Genomic DNA, 26,676 nt, shown 5'->3' with positions numbered 1-26,676 from the left:
TATATCAAACTGTTTCATGTCAGCGCAATTCATTCTTTACATAAAAGCAACGTTTTCAGTCATCAATGCCTAACAGTCTATACAGCCTGCTGGTGAAATTTTGCCATGTTTTCACAAAATTTTCAGAAAAGGAATACAAGCTAAAAAATCAATAAATAAACAACCAAAAAACAAGATCAATATGCAATAAATTGGAAATACGAGTTAAATAAATACAATAAAAGATTAAAGATGGTGTTTCAGCGGGTATGTAGGAGTTCATTTAAGGTGATTTCTGACACTGAAAAAGTCTTAAGGGGAGATCTGATCGTCTCAAGAGTCTGACCTTTGCGACCTTGGATTTACCTTGTACACACAACATTAGATAATAATGTCATGAGGGTGAAACTATAGTATATCATACCGCCTTAGCAGAAAACTGTATTTTTTCCTTTCATTAACTTGATAGTTGATTTTTCTGCATGACACTATATTGCTACTTGGACTTAATTTAATGCATAAAATTATTCTGTGTTCCAGGCAGTTTTTTAAGGCTGGAAAATGTGTTCAGAGTAACAGCACATTTGGCAATTGCTGATCTGATTAAGGTTAAGAAGGGGTTTCCCTGTTGGTTGTAAGGAGATTATAATCCTCCCACCTCTCCTACCCCTCCTCCTCATCCTCCTCCTCTTCCTCCTCCTCCACTCTTTGCTGATTCTCTGCATAGGCATATGGAGAGGCAGATTGTCAGATAGAGCCGAGAGGAGAAAACTTGTGAAGGAAGGGAACAGAACTGGAACTGAAAAACTGAGAAGGAAGCACTGTAGACATCAGAGAAAAGAAGTGAAATACAGAGGCTGTCTGGCTGCTAGACGCAAACACAGATTCTCATCTGTTTGGGGTTCTTTTGATTCAGCCACTGAAATGAAACACTCAGGGCTTGACTGAGCAGATGTGTTCTTTAGTCTTTGTTTTTTGGTGCTGATCTCCGTTAATAGGTCTTTCCACCTTCAGGAGCCGCTTCTTTTATCTTTCAACTTAGTGTTTATTTAGCTGCTGCAATGTTGACTACATACCAGTGTTGGCGTTCAGTATATGATGGTTATGAATGTCTGCAGCTGCTGGAGCAGAACGGAGGCTTTGGCAACAATGGAGCACAGCCGCCCACCCAGATCCACAACGTCCACAACAACGCAGGTAAGAGTTTGGCTTCATTAGCAAATAATAGGGTCTGTTTTTAGTTAGTGGTCTTGTGCATGTTTTTACCGGACCACATATGAGCAGTGTAAAAGGAAGAGCAATGGTCTTACTTCTAATCAGTCAAAAACATATATGCACACGCCTCCATTTACTCCACCCATGTCACTGAAAGTCCCACATAGTGAATTATTTGAGTTTACCTACAACTGGCCGACTGCTGACATAGAAAATATACATACACTTGACCTGCTGCTGTCTTCTCTAAACCAAGGGATTATGTCTTGAGGTCATGAGTTCACTGGTTCATTTCCTCTAATATGTGATGGACAGTGCTTTTGTTGTTTTCCCCTGTCACTGGTTCATGTCTATGCTTACTTTAAGTTTTCTGGTTGTGCTTACATCCAGGAGATGTTTGAATGTAGGAAGTCAGTATAGCTGGCATTTTTTAAAAAGCTAAAACAAGAACAAATAAAAAAAGTAGATGTATTTCTGCTCGAGGGGTTAATCTTTGGAATGGCCTGGAAGATTGATTCAAACAGTCTAAAACAAAACTTTTAAAAAGATGTACAAATTAACTATTATTCAAAAATATAGAGCTCAGGACTGACTAAGAAAAGAAAGAAAATAATTCAATATTGGATCAATATTGGTAGTTGAGATAAGGACATGATTTACCTGAATTAAAATTAAATATCTATTCTCTTCTGTTGTATATTTAGCAATGATTACATTGAATTTTTTTTGTTTCTTTGTTTGTTTTCTTGTGGAAACATTGTGTTAATTGTAAATAGGGTTAGGCAAAATAAGTCTTAACTTCAGCCTAAACCCTTTCGGTTGCACTGTATATGGAACAATGGATATGTTGTTTTTGTTTGTGTAAAGTAATTAACAACCGAATAAACTACTACTAATTTTATGTGCAGATCATCACATTTCAACAAACAGTGTGAAAACATCACAAAATTTAAAAAGCTGTATAAAAACCTATTTTTCCCAAAGATATAGTAACAATGAATGTGAGTACAACAGTAGTAGTTACTGATAAGATGTAATCATTTGTTCTCTTTTTCTGTAATTTAATGTCTAACCTGTTCTTTGTTATTTACTGTATACATTAGCTGATTAGCCAAATCCTGTAAAATTGGGGTAGGACAATATAAGCCTGGCTTCTTCCTCCTCCTTTTCAGATGTAAAGTATTGTTAAAGAGTTACAATGAAATAGTTATACATTTGTGTGATATTTGTTTTCTTTTTTGGTTGATTTATTTCCATATTTTGGAGTGTTTCTTTTACCCACTTAGGTCCGAAATCTATCCGAAAGTCTATCTTGATGACAAGTAGGGGTGTAAGAAAATATCAATACTTTTGAATAAAGCAATATTACACAGTTTTTCCCAAATTTAACTTAAAAAAAGATAAACATGTTGCATTTCTCATAGATTTGCAATGAAGAAACCAATCGCAATTATTACAGTCACTAATTACTATAGCCCTTAACAGTCTGATTGTGCCGGCACGATCACATCACATGACATTTTCAAAGCACAGTTATGAAAAAAAAAATTAGGTCACCCGGAGGATTCCTGTCAACTTCACTCAAAAGTGCAGTCTTGAAACTCTCCCACTTTTTGTTTGATGTTAATAGACCATGTAAAACCGGAGATATGATAGTTTGAAAAACCCTCTAAGGGCACCTCACACACCGGCATGTTTTTGCAACAGTTTCACTATGTTTTATTAATATATTTGTCATTTTACACTGTAGGAAAGTGGTTAAAATAATTACATGAATGGAGATTCCCATATTTCCGTTACACACTGCTTTGATGTCCCATATGATTGACAACATTCAACACTAGAAGATGTCTTTTATAATTAATTGGTCACTTGCATTTTAAATACCTGAGTGTCACAGGAACCTGTGTTTCCTCTAGTGTTATTGTGAAAATTGAAAATAACGTGACTAAAATTACAGTCGCAGGAAAAAATTATTAGACCACCCTTGTTTTCTTCAATTACTTGTTCAATTTAATGCCTGGTACAACTAAATGTACATTTGTTTGGACAAATATAATGATAACAACAAGTATAGCTCATAGCAGTTTAATTTCAGAGCTGATATCTATCCATTTTCCATGTTTTCTTGATAATAACCAAAATCACTTCAGTTCTTACGTCAATATCTATGGCATTGTACTGCCAAAAACAGTGCTTTTAGGCATTCCATGTTTTCTTTTCTGTCTGTTTTAGTCACATGACACACAGGAGTTAGTACTTGATTGCATAACCACTGTTTTTGATGACTTTTGATTTTGATGTCTAATAATTTTTCGTTAACCTCATTGCATAACTGCCCAAGTCAAATTTTTTCAAGTCACAGCCAATGATGCTAAATGAAGCTGCAGTGTTTGGCCAAAAATGTATGTTCATGAATTATATGGACAAAAATATTGGGACACATCATTTCTACAGCTTGTAAGATATCCTGTTCATGCTGATTTGAGATAGAAACATCAATATTTCCTTAAAGTTTAATGGGAAATTTTTCTTCCTAAATGAGATGTGAAGAAATTAGATGGTTATTTGTGGTAGAAAATTATTATTTACAGTTAGAGCATGAAAAATATTTTAGAAATTTAAAGGTAGAACTTTTTAAATCATAGTCATAGATTTAAAACTAAAACAAAAAACCAATGTTGAGGTAAAGTAATTAAAACCATCTCTGTGACATTCTGGAAGCGAAGATAATTTAAACCAAACTAACCAACGTAATATTATTATATATTTATATTTATCCCAATTTAAAACTACATTATGACATTTGTCATTATTGTTTTGTATCCCAGACCCCTGTTAGAAAAGAAACACCTGAATTCAACATGTCCCAATACTTTTGTCCACATAGTGTATGTTGTTGATGAGCGATAACTTTGGTCTAAATGTGTTCAGAGTACTTTGTGATCTGTACACATATGCAGTCTGTGCTGTTCATTAAGAGGATTTCTACACGGACAGGCAACCATCTGTCCAAAGGCTCAGAATATTTGCTCTTTGCCTTAAGGAGTGGCTGCAGACTGTGTTTGAATAAGTCCATTTACATTGCAGTTAAATATTTTACTCAACAGTTTTATCTCCTGTATAAAAATACTGTATTTCTATTTTTGTACAGTGCGGTGTGATGTGATGGTATTCTGTAAACTTCAACGACAACAAAGAAAGGCGTGTTTTTTTGTACTCATTAATGATAAAATGTACTGAATACTGGCGTACTTTCTTTATTCCTTGCGTGTGCAAATGATCATTTCAGTATGTAGCTAAATGTAAAATATTAATGCATTCAATCTAAAAGGTGAAATGGAATATAAAATAAATATGGACCAAAAAATATGAATATTGTCAAAAATATCAAAACAAAATGTGTAGAATACTTTAACAGTTGAATTGTTGGAATGACAGTAGCTGTTTGAAGAATCCAAATGTCCTTTCAATGACAGGTTTTGCTGTAAAGTATGTAATTTGCTACATAATAAAACAAATGATAGACAATAACATCAAATATGAGACGTCATTACAACACTGTCAGTTTGTAGGGGTGCTTGAAATCCTTGAAAATGCTTGAATTTCAGTGTTGTATTTTCAAGGTCTGAAAAGTCCTTGAATTTTAATTTAAGTGCTTGAAAGTGCTTGCAATTATAATTCTGTGATTGATTTTTTTTTTTTTTGCGGGGGGGGGGGGGGGGGGGGGGTTACTGTATCAAGTGTCTTGGATATCGTTTTTTGTTGTTTTTTTCATTTTCTTTATTTTTATTTAGCAAATTAACAAAGAAATAACATTACCCTAATCCCAAACCCAAAAATATAAATCCACACATACAAAAAATACATACCTAAAAGTAATTACCATAAAACTGAGGATTTTCTAGATAAATGATTGATTTATTTTTAATATTAACCCTGACAGGTTAGATTTTAAGCCAAAGTTACTTACAGAGAGGTGATACGATTTGAAAAATAAAACTTTCTGTTAAAAAAAGAAAATTCCCAGGTGTTCTCAGGTCGACTCTGGGTAAACGTTTTATCTTAATCGTTGTTTCGGTATGAATGTGTCTGAAGAACATGAAGTGACTTCCTATTTTTTGGATAAAACTTTGTGTTCTCCTTTAATTTCTAACCTTTTTGCTATTATGAAACATCATTTTAGATGTTTATAGTGTAATACAATGTACATCATTGTGATAAAAAGTGGGGGAAAAAAATCATGAGTATATTTATTCTTGTAGATATGTTTTACCCCAGCAATAAGGTGGTGTGCAGGAAAAAATTGAAAATAACCCTTAAAAGTGCTTGAAAAGTGCAGGAATTTGATCTTGAAAAATGTGTATGCACCCTGTATCTAAGCTCATATGTTCTGAGGATCCATCAGTGAATTAACTATTATTTCCCTGTTATGCTTAGTTGTACATAATTCTCATTTGTAGTATAGAGTTAGCTTTTGTATATATATATATTTTTTTGTATATTTCAGTAGTTCTAGTAGTACTTTAGTAGCATTTGTGAATTAATATTTTATTCTGGAGCCTTTGCACATTCCTACATTTTCTTAACATTATGTGTGATATTTTGGTTTTTATACAGTCCCTTTTGCTCAAGGTGTTCTGCTGCTAAATTGAACTGAGCTGCTAAACTGATCTTCATTGTTCCTGTGACAGTGACAATAAAGATCTATTCTATTCTAACATCTCCTGATCCATCTGTGACATGGAAATGAACCTAAAACCATCCGACCTCTGTTTCTTAACGATCATCTCAATATTAAAACAGAGATTTTCTTCATAAACCAACTGACACTGTTTGACACCATTAAACTTAGTACTGTGAAAGGTTCCATGTGCTTATTGGATTCCTCTTATATTATCTACAGGCATCTATGATCCGGACCAGGCTGGCAGTGGCATTCTGGATATTTTAAGGGGAGGAACAGAACGCTTCCTGACCAACATAAAGGACACTTCCTCTAAAGTCATCCAGTCAGTTGCCAGGTAAGGTTGTGCTAATTGTTGTCATTAGTTTACCTCTTGTAAGCATTCATTATCCAGCTCACATTGTGGTTACTCATTAATGTCACTATAGATTAGGATGTATGTATTGGGCTTTATTAATACAGTTTCTAACCTAGTGAACAACTCCTACCTACTTCCCATAATCTGAACATATGTGAGTCCACAGGTGTCAAACATATGGCCCGGGGGCCAGAACCGGCCTGCCAAAGGGTCCAATTTGGCCCATAGGATGAATTTGTGAAATGCAAGATATTAACAGTCAATCATTTTACTTTAGGGGCAATATAAAGCCCTACTTTAGTCTCAAATGGGTCAGATCAGTAAAATACTGTCATAATAACCTACAAACAATGACAACTCCAAATTTTTCCTCTTTGTTTTAGTGTAAAAAAGTGAAATTACATGAAAATGTGTACATTTACAAATTAGCCTTTCACAAAAAAAATATAAAAACTATAAATGTCCTAAGAGAAGTAAGTGCAGTTTTACTAATATTCTGCCTCTTACTAAATGTTTTGTGTATTTGCAGATCCATTGTGATCTGTAAGTTGTAATGTACATTTGCAAATGATAAGCAGAGGCATAATATAGTTAAAAATGCACTTATTTTTCTTAATTAATTTCAGTTTTTTTCATGGTTGTTCATGTTATTCACATTTTTGAAAGGATAGTTTATAGATGTAAACGTTTCTGTGATGTAATTTTACTTTTTTCACTATAAAACACATTGAAAAGTTTGGAGTTGGCATTATTTACATATCCTCCTGAGACTCAGAAATGCATTTTTGTCCTCTGTAGTGGACAAGAGTTTCACAGCTTTACTTAAAAAAAAAAAAAAAGTCCACTGAAAAGGACGTTATATTAAAAAAAAGATTAAAAATGTATCTGAAAAAACTTTTGCATCATGTTGTTTCCAATTAAGGCAATTATTTTATGAAAAATGGCAAAAATGTTTACTTAGTGGGTCTCAGGAGGATATCATTATATTATTAATTTACTGGTCCAGCCCACTTCAGATCATACTGTGAGGATGTGGCCCCTGAACTAAAATGGCTTTGACATCCCTGTGTTAGCGGTTTCCAATGTGCTTACATTTCTTCACATTTTGTAACACTGACTGAACATTCAGGTAAATTCACATTTTTCACCGGCTACAATAACATGATCCAAGCCTACTAATGAATTTATATTGAAACATTTGTACTTGATGTGCCACTTGTGTTATTGTTTGATGCTTCATTTGTTGGATCTGTCACCTTATTATTCCATCTGTTTGGTCATTTTGTTTATTTTTTGTTTCTGTTCTCTATCCCAATCCCTCATGGTCCCACTATGTGTCCATCAACATAGCACCCCAAGGTAAATATGGGTCAGTGAAGCGCGCTCAACCCATGTCCAACTCTGTGTGTTCTAGATGTGTTTGATTTAGAGAAGAAAACTCTTACTAAGCCTTTTTTGCTCATCACAGCTTGCTGACCTTAAAAAAACACATTCAATAAATTAATTGAATGAATGCAGAAAATGATGAATGGGCCAAAAGTAGACACAGATCAGAGGGATTTTTTTGGTTGTTGTTTTTTTTTTTTTTTTTTTTTTTTTTACAAATTTAATCCTAACCTCTATATCATGATGTACATTAATTCCAGAATCTTTCCATTACACAGTGTAATATTCTAAAGTAGCTGTTGGCCATAACAAATGTGTGTAATGTTGTTGTGTATGTCTAGAAAACTTTTTTATAACTCTGAATAACTGGGTGATTGACTGAATGAATGGTAACAAAAACATTTCAATATACCACTACTGCATACTAAACCACCATTTTAGCTCTTTATATGCCATAACCAACTACAATTATATAGCCTAACACCATACAAATACAGTTGACTGTCATCAGCATATATAGATTCCCTGTGCTTGGCCTGCACTTTGTTTGTGTTCTACATTTTAATTTAGAATAAGAATTGTGTTGAGTTTGTTCTTGTCATTGTTTCACTCTGAGCACCTCTGCTGCATATGCCAATGTAAAACGGGACATTGTGCATCAAATCCAGAATGGTTGCAATGCCGTGCGTCGTGTATGTGTCAGGTGTCTTGTCCTACTGCAGCAGAAACTGTAACATTTTGGTTTCTAAACCGGCTTGATATGAGGCTGGTGTCCAGTGGCTGTTCTGTTGACCATAATTGTCTTTTGGACACTTTTTTTCTGTTGTGAATTTTTTTTGTTTTTTTTATTTCCTATGAAGATGTGTGACTACTGCTTTTATAATGGCTTTTGTTATTTATTTGACAGCTATGCCAAAGGGGACCTGGATATTTCATACATCACCTCTAGAATAGCAGGTAAGAAAAGTTTCCGTCATAAATCTAAATGCAGGGTTCTCGCGGGGTCCTAAAAAGTTTTAAGTCTTGAATTTACAAATCTGCATTAAATACCTTAAAAAAGACTTTAAAAGGTATTCAGTTTGATATGGTGGGTCTTAAGTTATGTTGCCATAAACTTGTTGGCTGTATTGTGTTTAAATGTGTCCGTGAAATGTCCAAACTACAAAGAAAGTAACGTTAGTCGACTCAGTTCCACCTGTTCCAACCTGACAGTTTATATTGAAATTAGGACCCAATTATCGCTAACTTTGTAGCCTCCAATGACAAATAATCACTGAACATTCAGCCCAACACACGTGCAGCCACTGATCACGCATGTCACCTGAGAAAGCTGACTTTGGGAACTTTAAGGGACAGCTCGCAAGCAGAAAGTAAGAATGAGGAAGTGCAAATTTAATAGTGCCTGGTTGGAAAAAAGATCATTCTGGACCTGGGTGACATGAGTAGAGGGAAACAGCTGTGAAATGGGCATTAAGTTCTGTTCTAAGTAGTCTTAAAAAGGTCTTAACTTGTTGGAACCCTATTTAATACGGATGTGGATGGGTTTAACTGACTGTGAAACATTTGAATAAATGGTTGAATATATGTTGTAATAATTAATATCCCTGCTTGTGTGTTTGTTTTTGTGTCTAGTCATGTCTTTCCCAGCAGAAGGGGTGGAATCGGCGATAAAAAACAATATCGAAGACGTGCGCCTGTTCCTGGATTCCCGTCATGCAGGCCACTACGCTGTCTACAACCTGTCGAAACGATCATACAGGCCGTCACGATTCCATAATAGGGTATGCTCTTTGTGTGTGTGTGTGTTGTAACAGTGGGACATTCTCTTAATGTCCCATCTCAGTGTCAGTAAACAGTTGGTCTTTTTTGCGCTTGTGTAGAGTTGCTGATTAAATGTGATGTGTATGATGTATGTGTAGGTTTCAGAGTGTAACTGGCAGTTGCGTCGCGCTCCCAACCTCCGAAGTCTCTACAGCGTCTGTAAAAACATGCATCTGTGGCTCAAACAGGACCAAAGGAACATCTGTATAGTTCACTGTCTGGTAAGCCTCTGCTCTTTTGTGCTACACATCTCTTAAAAACTCAAACTCTTTTTAGTTCAGGGGCCACATTCGGTCAATTTGATCTCCAGTGGGCCAAACCATTCAAATAATAGCATAATAATCTATACATAATGACAACTCCAAGTATTTTCACTTTATTTTATTGCAATAAAACACATGAAATTATGAAAATATTTACATTTACAAACTATCCAAACAAAAAGATGTGAATAACCTAAAAAAACAAAAAATTCTTAAGAAAAATAAGTGCAATTTTAACAATATTATGCCTCAACTTATCATTTTTTATACATGTACACACTAGAGGCAGACTGATATATGGATTTTTTTCAATATCTGCCATCAGCCTTAATTTTTTTTTTTGAAAGCCGGTATTTGATCAGTAGTACAAATGTTATAAGATGTTTGGTCAGGCACCTGTGTGGGCAGCACTTGAAGTTCAATAAATGCAAAGAGTACTGTGTGTATGTGTATTAATAATTTCATTTATATTGCTGCATAAAAATCATACTTAGCTGAGTGTTTCAATTATATTTTACAGTCTTTGTGCTTTAAAAAAACAATCGGCCTTAAATATCAGCCCCAAAAATCGACTGTAGACATCGGCCATTGGCTGACCACATTTTTAAAAATCGGCATCGACCTTAGAAAAATCCATATCGGTCAACCTCTAGTACACACATTACACACAATGTTATAGAAACATTTGGTAATAGGCATAATATTGTTAAAATTTTTAAGTTTGGAATTTTGCGTTTATAAGTTCTCAGATCTCATATCACTTGTAACTTTGCGTCATTATGCGTTATAGGAGAAAACCTAGAGCTGTTAAGTGAGGAGGGAGACACAAAAAGGTTCTATGAATATTTTGAATGAAAGAGAATAAACACTGGAATATAATCTATAGAATATAATGTATATATCCTGCACATCAATCAGTCAAATTTTATTGATTTGACACCACATCGTAACTTATCTCATGACTCTGTACATTTAGAGCTGGTGTAAATAACATCAGATGGTCAGTTAACAGTTTTACCCTTCGTGTCTCTGTAGGACGGTCGAGCAGCATCGGCGGTGGCAGTGTGCTCCTTTCTGTGTTTTTGTCGTCTTTTCACCACAGCTGAGGCTGCTGTTTACATGTTCTCTATGAAACGATGCCCACCCGGCATAGCCCCCTCACACAAGAGGTAAACAAACGCACAAACACATTATGTATGCGGCTCTTTTGTTTTTTATTTACGTGATCCAAATGTAGAGTCTGTGGTTTTTGATGTTTAATGTCTTGCTTGTTCATCAGATATATAGAGTATATGTGTGACATGATGGCAGAGGAGCCCATCATTCCTCACAGCAAGCCCATAACCATCCGCTCCATCGTCATGACGCCCGTGCCACTGTTCAACAAGCAGCGTAATGGGTGCAGGCCGTTCTGTGAGGTCTACATCGGAGACGAGAGAGTCCTTACCACATCACAGGAGTACGATAAGATGAAGTAAGTCAACCACATTCAGGGTTCATACAGGTGCTTGAATTTCAATGTTGTGTTTTCAAGGTCTGAAAAGTGCTTGAATTTTAGTTGAAGTGCTTGAAAGTGATTGTAATTATAACTATGATGTGATTTATTTATTTATTTTTAATATTAAGTCTGCCAGGTTAGATTTCAAGCCAAAGCGACTAACAGAGAGGTGACACATTTTGAAAAATAAAACTTTATGTCAAAAAATGAAAATTAGCGGCTGTTCTCAGGTCGACTCCAGGTACATTTTTATCTTAATCTTTGTCTTGGTGTGAGTGTGTCTGAAGAACGCCGAGTGGCTTCCCTTTTTTGGATAAAACTTTGTGTTCTCCTTTAGTTTCTAAACTTTTTGCTGTTATGAAACATCATTTTATATGTTTATAGCATAATAGAACATGCATCATTGTGATAAAAAGTGAAAATAATAATCATGAGTATATGTATTCCTGTAGATATGTATTTTACCTCAGTAATAAGGTGCTGTGCTGGAAAAATTTGGAAATGACCCTTAAAGATGCTTGAATTTGACCTTGAGAAATGTGTCTAGACCCTGCACATTAAGCCAGTGGTGTGAGTAGAAGTTTGCATCTTTGACGGGTTCTCACTCTGTGATCATCCAGGGATTTTAAAATGGAGGATGGAAGAGCAGAGATTCCCCTCAATGTGACTGTTCAAGGAGACGTACTGGTCGTCATATATCATGCAAGATCTACACTGGGAGGACGTCTCCAGGCCAAGGTCAGCATACACAAGATCAAGTGCAGCTGATTCTGTCCATTTACCATTAGTATTTACTTTGTCTGAACAAAATGTACTTTATCTTGTTCTGTTTTAGATGGCATCCATGAAGATGTTTCAGATCCAGTTCCACACAGGTTTTGTCCCCAGAAATGCAACCACTGTCAAGTTTGCCAAGTACGTATTCAGTCATGAACAGACAAAGTGTTTTTAATGTGCATTGATCCTATGGTGACACTTTTTCTTCTTTGCCTCGTCTGTTCCGTCCACCACATTTTCTAACAGGTATGACCTGGATGCATGTGACATCCAGGAAAAGTACCCAGACTTGTTCCAGGTCAATCTGGACATCGAGGTGGAACCCAGGGACAGACCCAGCACCAAGATGCCTCCTTGGGACGGCTTCCAAACCAAGGGCCTAAACCCCAAAATCCTTTTCTCCTCTCGTGATGAACAGCAGGAGATCCTAAGCAAATTTGGTAGGTGGAATTAGTCGGCTAAGAACAGCATTTCCACTGCTCTTTTTAACCCTTTCATGCATAGTGGTCACTACAGTGGACAGTTACTCTACAGCTTTAATCTTGTATATTCATGGGTTTTGTTGTTTTAGTTCCATATCAACCAACACAGTGCACACTTATGCATCATCTCATAAACTGCAATTCATACCATTATTGTAACTTTGCTGTTCTTGATTGGTTCTTGAGTGGAAATCACTTGTTAATATTTATTTTTTGCATATTATCTCCATGAAGTGAGTAATAACTAGTATTAGAATATGTTAAAATGTGAGAAAACATCAGATTAGCTGCATTAAACATGGTGTCATTTCACTGTTTTCATATCACTTTGATATTGGGTTTTAAATACATGTTTCTTTGCTTCAAGAATAAAATTCATGGTGTAGGTGAGTGGACATTTTTGTAACTCCATGAAAAACAGGTTGATTAAAAAAAAAAAATTCAATCACATTGGGTGTTTTTTTCATGCCTAAAGAGGAATAAAAATGCTCAGGAAAAAAAATCTTGATTAAGGTTCTCATAATTCATGCATGAAAGGGTTGAAGTCTGAAATCTAATCTGAATTTTAAGATGCAAAAGGTCTTGATTTTAACAGGTATTAAAAAGGGATTGAATTACATTAACCTTAGTGTTGTTTTCTAGTGTAATTTTGGGAATAGTTTGTATTGTTCCCAAGGTAACAAATCCAACATGAAACCAATAAGCATAAACCAAACTCTGCAACCGGATCCGAATTTGTCAAAGCACATCTTGTGTTGCGGTCTTTCCTCTCATCATGATAGCTACTTCTAGAAGTAAGAAGTGAAGATGGTTTCAGTTAATGGTGCTTGCATGATGATGAAAGCCTACTGTAGGTTGGACAGCTGTGAATGAATGAATTTACTTTTTAAGTAATTATGGGACTGTTAATTGTTTAATAAAGACGTAAATTTAACTTGTAGAAAACTGCACATTTCAGGGTGAAGAGGGTGATAGATTAGATTAGATTAGATTAGATTAGATTAGATTAGATTAGATTAGATAGAACTTTATGGATCCTTTGGGCATCCTTTGAGGTTCCAATAGCAGCACAACACTGAATGTATACACAAGAAAATGGCAAAACAATAACTCTAAAAAGAAAACAGTATTGAAATAATAGGCAATTGCACATTGTAAAGTACTAGTAGAAACAACAAGTAGCAAGGTGATGATAATACTACTACTACTACTAATAATAATAATAATAATTGTTATTATTATTTTAATTATAAATAGCTAATTATGTTGTATGTATGTATGTATATTATATATATATGTATGTAAGTATGTATGTATAGTTTAATAATCACAGCATAAAAGTTGGTGGTAGGTGGTAACAGTAATAGTCATAGCGATATATAACAATGATAATAATAATAATTATAATAATAATATGACTGTTTCCCATTTTTCTCCTAAACTTGAACAGATGCATGTAAGCTAATTGTGAACCTTCACTACAGGTAAACCAGAACTTCCTCGTCAGCCAGGTTCCTCAGCATTTTATGACTCAGAAACACCCCAACCAGCTCAAACTCCAGAAAGCTCCAATGTAGCAGAACCAGAATCTCCTGTGAGCACAGATACCAATGCAAACAACTTCTTCCAGACGCTGGACTGGGAAGGTACTGTTGTTTTTTTCATAATATTTGTCCGTATCCGAGGACAGTTTATTAGTAAAGCCAGTGTTTTGTCAGTCAGTGGAGCCATAGTGAACACAGTCATTTCTAATGCCCTGTCTCCTTGGTGTATTTATAGATGTCAGTAGTCCACAGGATGCCACTGACAGTCAAGGTGGGGGGTCTCTGAATGAGGAGAATCTGAGTGATCAGTCCGAGGGAGAGTCGTACTCTTATTCTGCTACGAGTGGGGAGCAGCCGTCACTTGACAGAAATGAACCGCTGTTTGATGCCGACTTCCAGGTTTGCCAAATCTCTAATGACCAAATATATCACATTCCGAAATCAGCTCAGGACAGAAGAGACAATTCTGCATTCATGTCTTCTCCAGACCTCCCCTCCCCCAGCCCAGGAAGCTCCTGCCACTGTCACCGCTGACCTCTTAGGACTGAACTCTGACCCTCAACCTCCTCATCCTTCCACAACCACCTCCTCCACTCCTCATCAGGGAGCTCACGGAGGACTGAAAGCCTCGTCCAGCAACAGCGACCTCCTTAATGACCTCTTTGCACCCCCTGCTGAAAAAACTGGGGGAGTGCAGGAAGATTTGTTCTTCACCGGAGTCACACCAGAATCTAAACGTAAGGACCTTTTGGTGTCTGGCCCATGTGCTATGAATGAATGAATGAATGAATGAATGAATTTTTATTTTTATGACCTGCGTAAGAATATGCCCAGGCCTTACATGGGCTTATAGGACATCAAAAATATAAACCAAAGGCCAAATACCAGACAATAGGCACAACAGACATAAACAAGAAAGTGTACTGACCTATTTAAACAAACATATGTGCCACTTTTTCCAGACTTTACCAACAAATAATGCTAATTTATATACTTTTGAACTAAACAACCATTTCGTCTTATCATCAGTGCTCCACAACATATAAGGATTTTGGATAAACGTCTCATTAAACAAATAATCTCTCAGTTCATCATATAGAGGACAATACAAAAGAAAATGTATGCTATGCTATATGTCTTATACAGGGTTCATACAGGTACTTGAAATCCTTGAAAATGCTCAAATTTCAATATTGTGTTTTCAAGGTTTGGAAAGTCCTTGAATTTTAGGTAAAGTGCCTGAAAGTACTTGCAATTATAACTCTGATGTGATTTATTTATTTAATTTTAATATTAACTCTGCCAGGTTAGATTGCCAGCTAAAGGTACTTACAGAGAGGTGATACATTTTGAAAAATAAAACTTCATGTCAAAAGAGAAAATTAGAGAGTGTTCTCAGGTCAACTCCAGGAACATTTTTCGTGTGTCTGAAGAACCCCAAGTGGCTTCCCTTTTTTTTTTTTTTTTTGGATAAAACTCCTTTAATTTCTAAACTTTTTGCTATTATGAAACATAATTTCAAATGTTTATGGCATAATACAATGTACATCATGAGTATATGTATTGCTGTAGATTTGTGTTTTACCCCAGCGATAAGATGCTGTGCAGAAAAATTTGAAAATGACCCTTAAAAGTGCTGAATTTGATCTTGAAAAATATGTACAAACCCTGGCTATAGCTAAAGTTAAAAAAAAGTAAAAAAATTTTTACATTTCTCTGCCTCCTGTCTTCCCTTCTGCAGCCATGGGTGACCTGTTTGATCCGTTCGGGATGGGTTCTGGCTCTGGTGTGGGCTCCAGTGTGGGTTCCTCTCGACAGGCCTCTGGTCCAGACCTGTTTGAAAACTTGTTGGGTTCTGATAGTTCTGCAACGAGTGGTTTCAGTTCAGCACACAGTAACCCTACTCCAGCTTCCAACACCAGCCTCTTTAACCTCAGTAAGTACATACACCCCCTTTTGTCAAAAAGGCACTAATTAATAGGTTTTTGCACATCCTGAAAAAATTGCAAGTACAATAGTCTGAGTTAAATGTATTAAATGTCTTAAATATGATGTTGACAGCTCTGAAGCTATTGGAATTTCATAAAAGTAATGTGACCTGTAGCGTTTCAGAAAAAAAAACATGTAACGCTCACATATCATGTTGAAGAAGGTGTGGCTTGAGAACAGAAATAGGTCTTCACTTGAATTCACAATGGTTTTAAAACACTGAAAAAACTTACATTTAACTTGTTGAAACCTGCAGAAATTCTGAATATCTGCATCACATTCCCTGTGCATTTGGCACATCCCATTAAAGAAACAAACTGGAATGATTTGGGTTGATTTATTCAATGCGTTTTTATCTCGTAACAGATAAACTAGTGAATGATGCCCCTAAAATGACCTCATCAGCCAGCCAACCGGACCTGCTGGGTGGGTGGGACAGCTGGGCAGCCAGTACCTCTGCTGGCATGAGCTCCTCTACCACCAAACCCAACTACACCAACACTGGTACGCTTTGTCAAAATGGCAGATTTTTTTGTGTTTATTTTTGTTTTGTTTAATTAACAGTAAATAATGTTTGTTCTGAATGTTCCTTTACTTGTGTGTGTGTCTACAGCCTCCGGTGTCTCATCGATGTCGAAGGCAAAGTCTCAGACCTTTGATCCTTTCGCTGACCTGGGAAACCTGGGCTCCAATTTACCCGGTAAGATCCCCAGGCAGATGTCAGGTTGCAAATATCAGGGTTTGTACAGGTGCTTGAAATCCTTGAAAATGCTTGAATTTCAGTGTTGTGTTTTCAAGGTCTGAAAAGTGCTTAGAGTTTAGTTTAAGAGCTTGCAATTCTAACTCTGTGATGCAATTTATTTATTTATTTTTAATATTAACTCTGCCAGGTTGGATGGTAAACCAAAGCTACTTACAGAGAAGTGATATGTTTAGAAAAATGAAACTTAATGTGAAAAAAGAAAACTAGCAGGTGTTCTCAGGTCGACTCCAGGTACATTTTTATTTTCTGGTTCGACAGATGCAGTGAGAACTAACATTGGTTAGCTAATGCCGTAAGGTTAGCTAGTTTTTATTTTCCTCTCCATAACTTTATGGATTCCTGGACTTTATGGAATTGGCCATCACCTATTGTGAGGGCGCTGTGTTTGGCAGTTTCTTCAAACATCTTCTTCGACAAAACTACTGGTCAGATAAATTTCGAATTTCATATGTAGCTTCCTTGGGACAATGTCTGCAAACTTCGTTTCAGTTTTGAGAAATTGAGATTTTAGAATTTTTGACAAATTTTTGAAATATAACAAATTAACCTTTACTTAAAATGGGCCATATTTTGATGGTTTATAACATGGAAATGGTTACAGATATCAATATAGTTACTACTGAGCACTGATAGGAAGTCATATATGAACTTTGATTTAATTAGTTGATTTATCCTCCAGTGAAAGTACCACCCACTTCCATTTTTCTTTTTTTTAAAAAATATTTTCTTTTGTAGTTTTCAGTTATGTTAAAACACAAAACACCAAAAACAAAGGCTCAGATGTGTGTAATAACTAATTAATTAATTAACTAGCCAGTCCATACTTAAAGAAAGAGGTCTCTGGTATACAGCTATAATCCTTAGTCCAATCTAACTTCCTCCAAGTACGTGAGAAACGGAGTCCTAGCGCTTGGAAAAGTGTTCATGGGTCCTCAAAGACCTGAGCTTTTCCACCTGTATTAATGATAACAAATCATTGGCCCACATTTGAAAAAGAGGAGGATTTGGAGACTTCCATTCTTTTAATATCAGCCTCTTAGAATACCACCCACTTCTATTGGGAGACTGATCTCTTGCATCAAGACCACAGGACTCTAACATAGGGGCAGAACCTGACGACCTCACAAATTCAAGTCGTTATTGATTCTTGATAGAACATGCAGGGGAGCTGCAGGGCCATTGGTCCTATTTTTGCATTTGTAGCCCAACAAAGTGGTTAATATTTAGTTCCACTTAAAATCTAATGCTGTAAGTTAATAGTCTTGAATCTGTTGACTCATAGACTGTTCTGTCTTCATGTCCGTGGCAGGTTCTTCCAGCAGTAATTTCTCTGGGCCTTCTTTCAATGCAAAAGCCTCCTCGTCCTCCTCTTCTTCCTCATCTGCTAAAGCTCAAGGCCAGCCCTGGCATCCTGGAAGACCCACCTCAGCACAGAACAAACCTTGGATGCCTGGATCAGGGTCTGGGCCCACACCCAAAGCACCATCAGCGTCTCAGCCTGCAGGCATGCAGCCTTCCAAACCCAACTACAACCTCAACTTCTCCAGTGTGATTGGAGGAAGAGAGGAGAGGGGGGTCCGTGGGCCTGGATTTGGTAAGAGAGCCTGAACACATGTTTTAAAAAATAATTTATGTAGAGGTAATTCACCTGCAGTTCACTAAGAAAGAGACACATTTTTGTATAAACAGTGTTAGATTTAGATTTGAGCAGAGTTGTTGTCATTTTGTAGTTGTCGGGGCTTCTGGGCTGTCATAACTTCATTTCTTTGTGTCATGTTGTGATGTAGGCCCCAAGCCAAAAGTAAAGGAAGATGATTTTGAGGACCTGCTCTCAACTCAGGGTTTTGCCTCAAAGCCTGATAAAAAGGGACCAAGGACCATCGCTGAAATGAGAAGACAAGAGATCACAAAAGAAATGGATCCGCTCAAGTTACAGGTAACAGACCACTCAGATAAACTCATAAATCTAAAAACCAGACTTACACACTTGAATATTTTCTATTAGTCAGAGTAACTGATCTAACTTTAAGGTAAACTGTAGCATTTGTGTTTGTGCTCCATTAGCTGGTGAATCAGTTGTATCTCATGTTAGTGATCGTGTTTCATCAGCCTTTTAACCTCTCAAAGTGGAAAAATGTAGTGTCATGAACGGTGATAAGCAGGGTTTGTACAGGTGCTTGAAATCCTTGAAAATGCTTGAATTTCAATGTTGTGTTTTCAAGGACTAAAAATGCTTGAATTTTAGTTTAAGTGCTTGAAAGTGCTTGCAACTCTAACTCTGTGACGTGATTTATTTATTTATTATTAATATTAACTCAAGCCAAAGCTACTAACAGAGACGTGATATATTTAGAAAAGTAAAACTTTATGTCAAAACAAAAAATTAGCGGGTGTTGTATCTTAATCTTTGTCTTGGTGTGAGTATATCAGAAGAACACCAAGTGGCTTCCCTTTTTTTTTTTAGATAAAACTTTGTGTTCTCCTTTAATTTCTAAACTTTTTGCTATTATGAAACATAATTTTAGATGTTTGTAGCATAATCAGGGTTCCCACAGGGTCTTAAAAAGTCTTGAATTTACAAGTCTGCATTTAATACCTTAAAAAGCTCTTTAAAAGGTATTAAATTTGATATGGTAGGTCTTAAGTTATGTTGCCTTAAACTTGTTGGCTGGATTTTGTTTAAATGTGTCTGTTAAATATCCAGACTGCAAAGAAAGTAACGTTAGTCGACTCAGTTCCACCCATTCCAACCTGACAATTTATACTGAAATTAGGAACCAATTATGGCTAACTTTGCAGCCCCCGGTGAGAAATGACTCAAGGTGTTTGAGTAAATAAATACATTTTCCTAAATTGTAGGAGTTATGAATTTTTACCAGTATGGCTGCGAAATAATCTGTGAAATGGGCATTAAATTTTGCTCTAAGTAGTCTGAAAAAGGTCTTAAACAGTCTTAAATTTAACTTGTAGAAACCTGTAGGAGCCCTGATAATATAGTGTACATCATTGTGATAAAAAGTGAAAAAAAAAAAATCATGAGTATTTGTATTACAGTAGATATGTATTTGACCCCAGCAATAAGGTGCTGTGCTGGAAAATTTTGAAAATGACCCTTAAAAGTGCTTGAATTTGACCTTGAAAAATATGTACAAACCCTGGATGAGATGTGTTGTTTACCCGTACTGCAGGGGTGTCAGACATACGGCCTGTGGACCAGCTCTAAATGAAAAGTGACATGAGATAACTTTTGTAATGATTTGGCGCTATATAAATAAAATTAGATTGATTGAAATTGTACGTTTTCTCTAATGTCTCTGTGCAGATCCTGGATTGGATTGAGGGGAAGGAGCGCAACATCCGAGCTCTGCTGTCCACTCTGCACACAGTGCTGTGGGAGGGTGAAACCCGCTGGAGGCCTGTGGCCATAGCTGACCTGGTGACCCCGGACCAGGTGAAGAAGTACTACAGGAAGGCGGTGCTGGTCGTCCATCCAGATAAGGTAGAGCACAGGTGTCAAACATGGGGCCCGGGGGCCAAATCCGGCCCACCAAAGGCTCCAATCTGGCCCGCGGGATGAATTTGTGAAAAATTGCAAAAAATTACACTGAAGATATTAAGAATCAGTGGTGTCAAAATCATTTTAATTCAGGTTCCACATACAGACACATACAGTCCAATTAGATTTCAAGTGGGTCAGACCAGTAAAATATTATCGTAATCACCTCTAAATTATGACAACTCCACATTTTCTCTTTGTTTTTTGGTGTAAAAAAGTAAAATTATATGAAAATGTTTACATTACCAAACCATACGTTTACAAAAAATGTGAATAACCTGAACAAATATGAACAAACAGAAATGTCTTAAGAAAAGTAAATGCAATTTTACCAATATTCTGCCTGTTACTAAATGTTTTGTGTGATTGTAATGCACATGTGTAAATGAGAGAGAGATAGAAGTATATACACTCTAAAAGACAATTGCTAAAGAAACTACTCTAAAAAGGGCTTCCTGTACAGTACTGTAGATAAAGATTTCTAATTGTATTTTCACATTTCAGGGCATTGATATAAAGTGTAGCAGTGATATAAAGTGAAACAGTGATTTAAGTGTAACAGTTATTCAGGTGTTCTATGGTGGTTTGAAAAGTGGGTGTAGGCCAACTACATAAGGTGCTTGGATATTTTAAAGTCTCATAGAGTCAGTCCTAGTGTGGTCATGGCTGAGACTGAGACCCCCCCCCCGACCACTCAGTGATGAGTTGTACGGTCTGATGGCCAGGGGGATGAAAGAGTTCCTGAGCCTGCTGGTGGAGCAGGTCACAGACAGCAGCCTGGAGCTGAACACGCTCCTCTGCCTGATCACTGTCCTGTGCAGAGGATGCTGGGGGTTGTCCAGGATGGACAGTATCTTCTCCAGGGTCCTTCGCTCTGCTGTTGACACCAGGGAGACTAGCTCTGTGCCCACCACTGAGCCAGCTCTCTTCACCAGTCTGTCCAGTCGAGCAGCGTCCCTTTTCTTAGTGCTGTCTCCCCAACAGACAACAGCATAAAAGAGAACACTGGACACAACCGTCTGGTAAAACATCAGCATAAACTGATAAACCGAGGTATAATATTGTTAAAATTGCACTTGTTTTTCTTAAGACAATTGAAGCTGTTCATGTTATTCAGATTTTTAAGGAAACTTCCAATGAAGCCATGCTTAAGCAGAGAGTTAAATGCTTTCTTTCAGAAATTTCCATTGGTTTAGCTCATTTGATTAATGAGTAATTTAAAAAAAACATGTTTTTTGAGAAAAGTGAAATTCCCTACATAACCGGCACCATCTGATATTAAAATGCTTAAAAAAGCAATTCACATCAATTGTTCAGACAAAATGATTTTTATAATGGTAAAAGGATGTATAAAAGGTCATAAAACTATATTGAAAACAGAAACGTATGATTGAGATTTCAAATTATAGCAGTGATAAGTTGTGTTATTATTCATTCTTAGAGAACTTTCCGAGGGACTGAATTTAGTTTGTATAAAAAGTTCTGTAATTTTCATGAAAATCCTTTTTTTGGCAAAAATTTTAATGGATTTAGAAACTTAAGATGTTATACTATTGAACTACAAAAAGTTTGAAATCATTATCTCAATTCTAATTTTTTGATTCAAAGTCAACAGGTGTGTGACTTGACCCAGATGTAAACCTGATCATAATAGAATTTTACTTTTGTCACTGTTATTATTTTACTGGTCTGGCCCACTTGAGATCATATTGGGCTGAATGTGGCCCCTGAACTAAAATGAGTTTGACACCCCTGAGGTATAGGATCAGAACCTGTCAGAACATTCATGTTTGTGTGGTGTGTTTTATCTGGTCACGTATTCATCTTCTGTCTCTGTTGTGTGTTTTTCTTCCTCCAGGCGACAGGACAGCCTTATGAACAGTACGCTAAGATGATCTTCATGGAACTCAATGACGCCTGGTCAGAGTTTGAAAACCAGGGATCTAAAGCACTCTTCTAAAAAAAAAAAAAAATGGTCTGGATCCCGGCTGAACCAGACCAGACTGGACTGGATTTGGCCTAACCTAAAAAAAAAAATAAAAAACAAAAACAAGGTTAGACTGGGCCAGATTGGACAGGACTGAGCCCACATTGGGCCTTGGAGCCTCTGAGAGGTGTCCTCTCTACATTCCCTTCACTCCCCTTCATTTTTCCTCCTCTGCTCTCTAACCTTCAGTTTCTACAGTCAATGGAAAACAGACTTTTTGCCTCATGTGTGACTGCAGTGGAAGATTTCTTTTCTTTTTCTGACCCATAACCCTTGCAGTTGTGGTAAACTCACTGCCTACCTATACGACTGCCTGAGTGGTGCTGCAAACATTAGGAGGAAGCAACGGGTGACAATCAGAGGAAGACGACAGAATGACAAAAAATCAGAAAACACAGACTTTGAAAAAGTCCTGATTCAGTTGTGTTGACCTTGGTTTGCGCATCCTGCCCATCAGATTTGCAAATTTCATCTAAAAAAACAAAAAGCGCCTGTGATTTGTGAATTTTTCCGCATGTATTCCAACGTGTGATTTCAGCAAACCTTTACGTGGAAGTAAAAATCTGTATTTGCCTCAAATCTTGGACTAAAAAGAAAGAAGAGTGAAAACAGAATGAACGGTGGTAGTTATCAGCTAATATCAAGTGCCACCGTTGCATCTTTTGGAACAAGAGACACCGTGGAAGTTTTGTTTTTGAGGAAAGGTCTCCCGTCGTACCTACTTCTACTGCTGCTTCTCCCGTCATCGCGATACAAACCCCTTGGATTTCACGTTGCATTCTCAAAAAAAACCACCTCACCTCTAATTAAAGGAGGAGCTGCACTTGTTTTTCCAAGCCCAGTATACAGTATAACCCCTAAAGGGCACCCCGTTGTTGTTTTGAAGTGCTCTTTTTAACTCTATGTTGTGGAGTTTCAGTGAATCGCATGCTCACACACACCAAAAGGAGGAAAAAGGTGTGCTGGATCTCAAACCAGGGTAATCCCAAACCGACGGGGGATCTCTTTACATTGAAGTGCTCTTTCCTCGTAGCAGAAATCGAAGAATCTACCAGCTCGGTCTTGGCTTTGACTGACTGACGTCTCCATTATCACTGTCATTTTTACAATCGTTCTCTCTTTTTGTCTCTGCCTGTCCACCAGCGCCAGTTCTATTTTATTTTTTTGTTTTTGTTTTTTTGTCTGAACATATAAAGTATGGAGGACTGAACCTGCCATATTAAAAATATATACAGAAATATAAAAATGGCTTGATAAGTCCATTTCCGTACCATTTATTTATCTATTTTGTCCTTATTTATAGTTTTCCCTATTTAGTTTTTATCCCTGCATTTATTTCTGTGTTGCTGTCTATTTACATTTTCAAAATAAATAGAGGAAGAATGTGCAAAAGGGGGATATTGAAGTAAATATGACTATGAATTAAAAAAATGACAAATTAATAAGGTGTCAGATGAAAATAAAATATAGAAATAAACAAGAAATAAAGAAAATGTAAATAGGAAACAACGCAGAAATAAACCCGGGCATAAAAAAATTAAATAAGGAAAACTATAAATAAGGACGAATAGATAAATAAATGGTATGGAAATGAACTTATCAAGCCATTTTTATATTTCTGTATATATTTTTCAATATGCCAGATTCAGTCCTCTATAATAAAGGGGGGCAAAAAGTGAAGGACGGAAAAGAGAATAGGACGATTTAATCTTGTTTGCTAATGATTTTACTCTTTTTTTTTTTTTTTTCGGGCGGGGATGGGGTGGTTTAGTCTGTGTTTTTTGTCACTAAATCATCACTTTAGTGTAAATATAAAAATATCATGCATCAAGTGGCTTTGTTAAGATTACAAATGATTTGATACAGAGCTACATATGACTGTGAATGTGTCGTATGTACGCTTTCGGGGGGAAGGTAATACAACTTTGTTAAAGCTTTTCTCCTTTTTTTTTTTTTTTTTTTTTTTTTTTTTGCTGTTGCAGTCTTTGGTTTTTTTATTTAATTTTTTTTTTCTCCAGCTTCTTTTGCCTCTTTGTAGACTTTTCGTCTTTACAGAAATCTTTCCGAACCTTTATTTTTATTTTTTATTTCACGTCGTTTTTACCTCATGGACCAATCAAATCACCTGTTTTTTCTTATTTATTATTATTACATTTTTTGGGGGGAGGGTATAGAAGTATTCATGTGTATTAATGGCACAAGTTTAAATTTCAGATAATATATTAAGTGGAATGTGCTGAGTGCAAGTGGGAATGGTGAGGAGCAGATTCACTTTGAGCCTCTTTGTTGCCATTTTCATTCCAAAGCATCAATTATTGATAAGAATGTGCTTTTACAAATATATATCCTCTCTGTTGGTAATGCTGTATGTGTTTATCATTTATATGTTTAGTCTTTTTTTTTTCTCCTGTTCTTTGCTGAGAACTTTATTTTGATTTTACATTTTGTTCACTATTCCAACACGAGGGGCCAGTAAAAAAAAAAAAAAAAAGTAAAGAAACAAACGGATGCTTGAAATTCAGTTGAAAACTCATTCTGTCAGTATGATCATGGTTTAAAAGAGGGAGAATCGAAAAGAAAAACCACGCATTGGCAGTGTTTACTGTACCAAATTACATTGTGCTAATATGAATGTAGGTTTCAATGCAACAAATGATTAAAAAATCTTTTGATCTGAGACAAATGTGTGTTTTGTCATTATTTTGACGATGGTCAGGATAGCCTTCTAGTAAATATTACATGATATTAATTTTTTTAAATTATTATTATTGGTTTATTTAACCCTCCCTCCGGTATCCCGTCCAGCAAGGCCCTTACTAAGCACCAAGTGTGCCGTTTTGGCACACTTATGGATTAATGTAAAAAAAAATTCATACAGTTTGTTTTAAATTCTTTTACACTTTTTTCTATTTCATGAACTTGAGCCGTAAATAAAAATACCAAATACTCAATAATTGTCACATTTTTTAACCCTTTAAATGCCGTGTTTGTAATGTAAAACCATTTTTTTGGATGCAAAAAACACAAAAAAAATTTTCTTTCAATATACTACATAAAAAGTGGATTATGTATTTGATTTTTTTCATCCTGTCATGTCAATTAATTTTGATTTTGACTGATTAACTCCAACATTGGCTAATTTGCATTATTATTTTTGGCGCTAGGTCAAATGTTCAAAAATACTAGCATCTGTCACCAAGTGTGCGTAAAATGCACACCTATAAATCAGACTATTAAATATATATTCATTTATTTTTCTGCTCTCATTTTATTTTTGTAAATCAAGGTCAACTCTAATCATACATATCAAATGGAGGAAATAGTGCATTTTAGGCACACTAGAGACAGATGCTAGTCTTGTAATTTTCTTTTGTTTACAATGCGCAAATTTTAGTTGGTGGCCAGAATTTTAAAGATCATGCAAAAATGAACAACTTTTGAATTCTAACCTTATTTAAATTGTGAAAAATATTAAGTTTTTTAACACGAAATGCGAAGTGTGCCTAAAAGGCTAACTACTTTTCACCTGAGAAGATTATCTTAACTGTTTACTTCTTTGGGACGGTAGACAGGTGTTTTTGGTTGTAATGATGTATTATGTAAAAATTAGAGGACTTCATTTCTGAGAGCTAAAAAGAAGAAAAAAAATCAGATTCACAATGTCATTCTTTTCTCCTTTCTGGAAAAAAAAACACTGATTTGCAACTGATTTAATTATCAATTGTCTCCCAGAAAATGTTTTATTTTACTCTGGTCTTCAGAGTTTTCCCTGATCCACCTGAATCCCTGTTTGTAATTCATTTCTGGAGTTCCCAAAGAGCATAAACTGTTGAACCACACCTTTAGTTTACTCAATTCTGTATTCATGTCTTGCAGTAAGACCTGCAAATCACTACCGGAACCAGAAAAATATTTGTGTTATCAGCAAATAACACTGGCTTCAACACTTCAGACACCATACGTAGATCATTGCTTTAAAGAACAAACTATTTAGGGCCCAGTACTGACCCCTGAGGGACGCTACAAATAATGTCCAAACATTCTAAACAGTGATCACTCATTTTCACCAACTGTTTCCTGTCAGTTAAATAAATCTTTACTCAGTCCAGTACTCTTCCCCTGATTCCATTACATTCTATTTTAGTAAATAATATGCCATGATTCATTGTGTCAAAAATATTTTCACCTGAACCACCAGAAAAAACAGGAGAAATTATCATTGCACAACTGTGTCCAGTTTAGCCTTTTCTTTTCAGTGTTTGCTGAAAAGACATTTTCTATCTGAATGACTAAATATGCGCAGATGGCATCCAAATCTGTAGAGAACTCAACTCAACGTCTTCTCATTGACTCTAGTTCACAGGTGTCATA

The 26,676-nt window shown here is 36.1% G+C and overlaps 1 protein-coding gene across 2 annotated transcripts in view; it reads left to right on the top strand.

Moving 5' to 3' along the window:
- gak (cyclin G associated kinase) overlaps nt 1-23,097 on the top strand; it is a 37,743-nt gene extending 14,646 nt beyond the window's left edge. Inside the window, exons 10-30 of one of the 2 annotated variants that reach the window (XM_030142913.1) lie at nt 1,098-1,176; nt 6,101-6,218; nt 7,590-7,598; nt 8,533-8,582; nt 9,258-9,406; nt 9,545-9,667; nt 10,745-10,878; nt 10,989-11,183; nt 11,828-11,945; nt 12,043-12,122; nt 12,231-12,424; nt 13,951-14,112; nt 14,246-14,409; nt 14,498-14,747; nt 15,752-15,946; nt 16,366-16,503; nt 16,613-16,699; nt 18,072-18,356; nt 18,550-18,698; nt 20,085-20,261; nt 22,177-23,097. In XM_030142913.1, the coding sequence (XP_029998773.1) occupies nt 1,098-1,176; nt 6,101-6,218; nt 7,590-7,598; nt 8,533-8,582; nt 9,258-9,406; nt 9,545-9,667; nt 10,745-10,878; nt 10,989-11,183; nt 11,828-11,945; nt 12,043-12,122; nt 12,231-12,424; nt 13,951-14,112; nt 14,246-14,409; nt 14,498-14,747; nt 15,752-15,946; nt 16,366-16,503; nt 16,613-16,699; nt 18,072-18,356; nt 18,550-18,698; nt 20,085-20,261; nt 22,177-22,278 (2,958 nt within the window). In that variant the 3' untranslated portion in view covers nt 22,279-23,097. The remainder of the gene's footprint in view (nt 1-1,097; nt 1,177-6,100; nt 6,219-7,589; nt 7,599-8,532; nt 8,583-9,257; nt 9,407-9,544; nt 9,668-10,744; nt 10,879-10,988; nt 11,184-11,827; nt 11,946-12,042; nt 12,123-12,230; nt 12,425-13,950; nt 14,113-14,245; nt 14,410-14,497; nt 14,748-15,751; nt 15,947-16,365; nt 16,504-16,612; nt 16,700-18,071; nt 18,357-18,549; nt 18,699-20,084; nt 20,262-22,176) is intronic. The other variant, XM_030142914.1, reaches the window with a different exon arrangement.
- The last annotated feature ends 3,579 nt before the right edge of the window (nt 23,098-26,676 follow it).

Source organism: Sphaeramia orbicularis, chromosome 9, assembly GCF_902148855.1.
Source record: "Sphaeramia orbicularis chromosome 9, fSphaOr1.1, whole genome shotgun sequence".
In the NCBI taxonomy this organism is placed as follows: domain Eukaryota; kingdom Metazoa; phylum Chordata; class Actinopteri; order Kurtiformes; family Apogonidae; genus Sphaeramia; species Sphaeramia orbicularis.
Note: the sequence above shows the minus strand (reverse complement) of the source record. Positions and strands in the feature narration are given on the sequence as shown.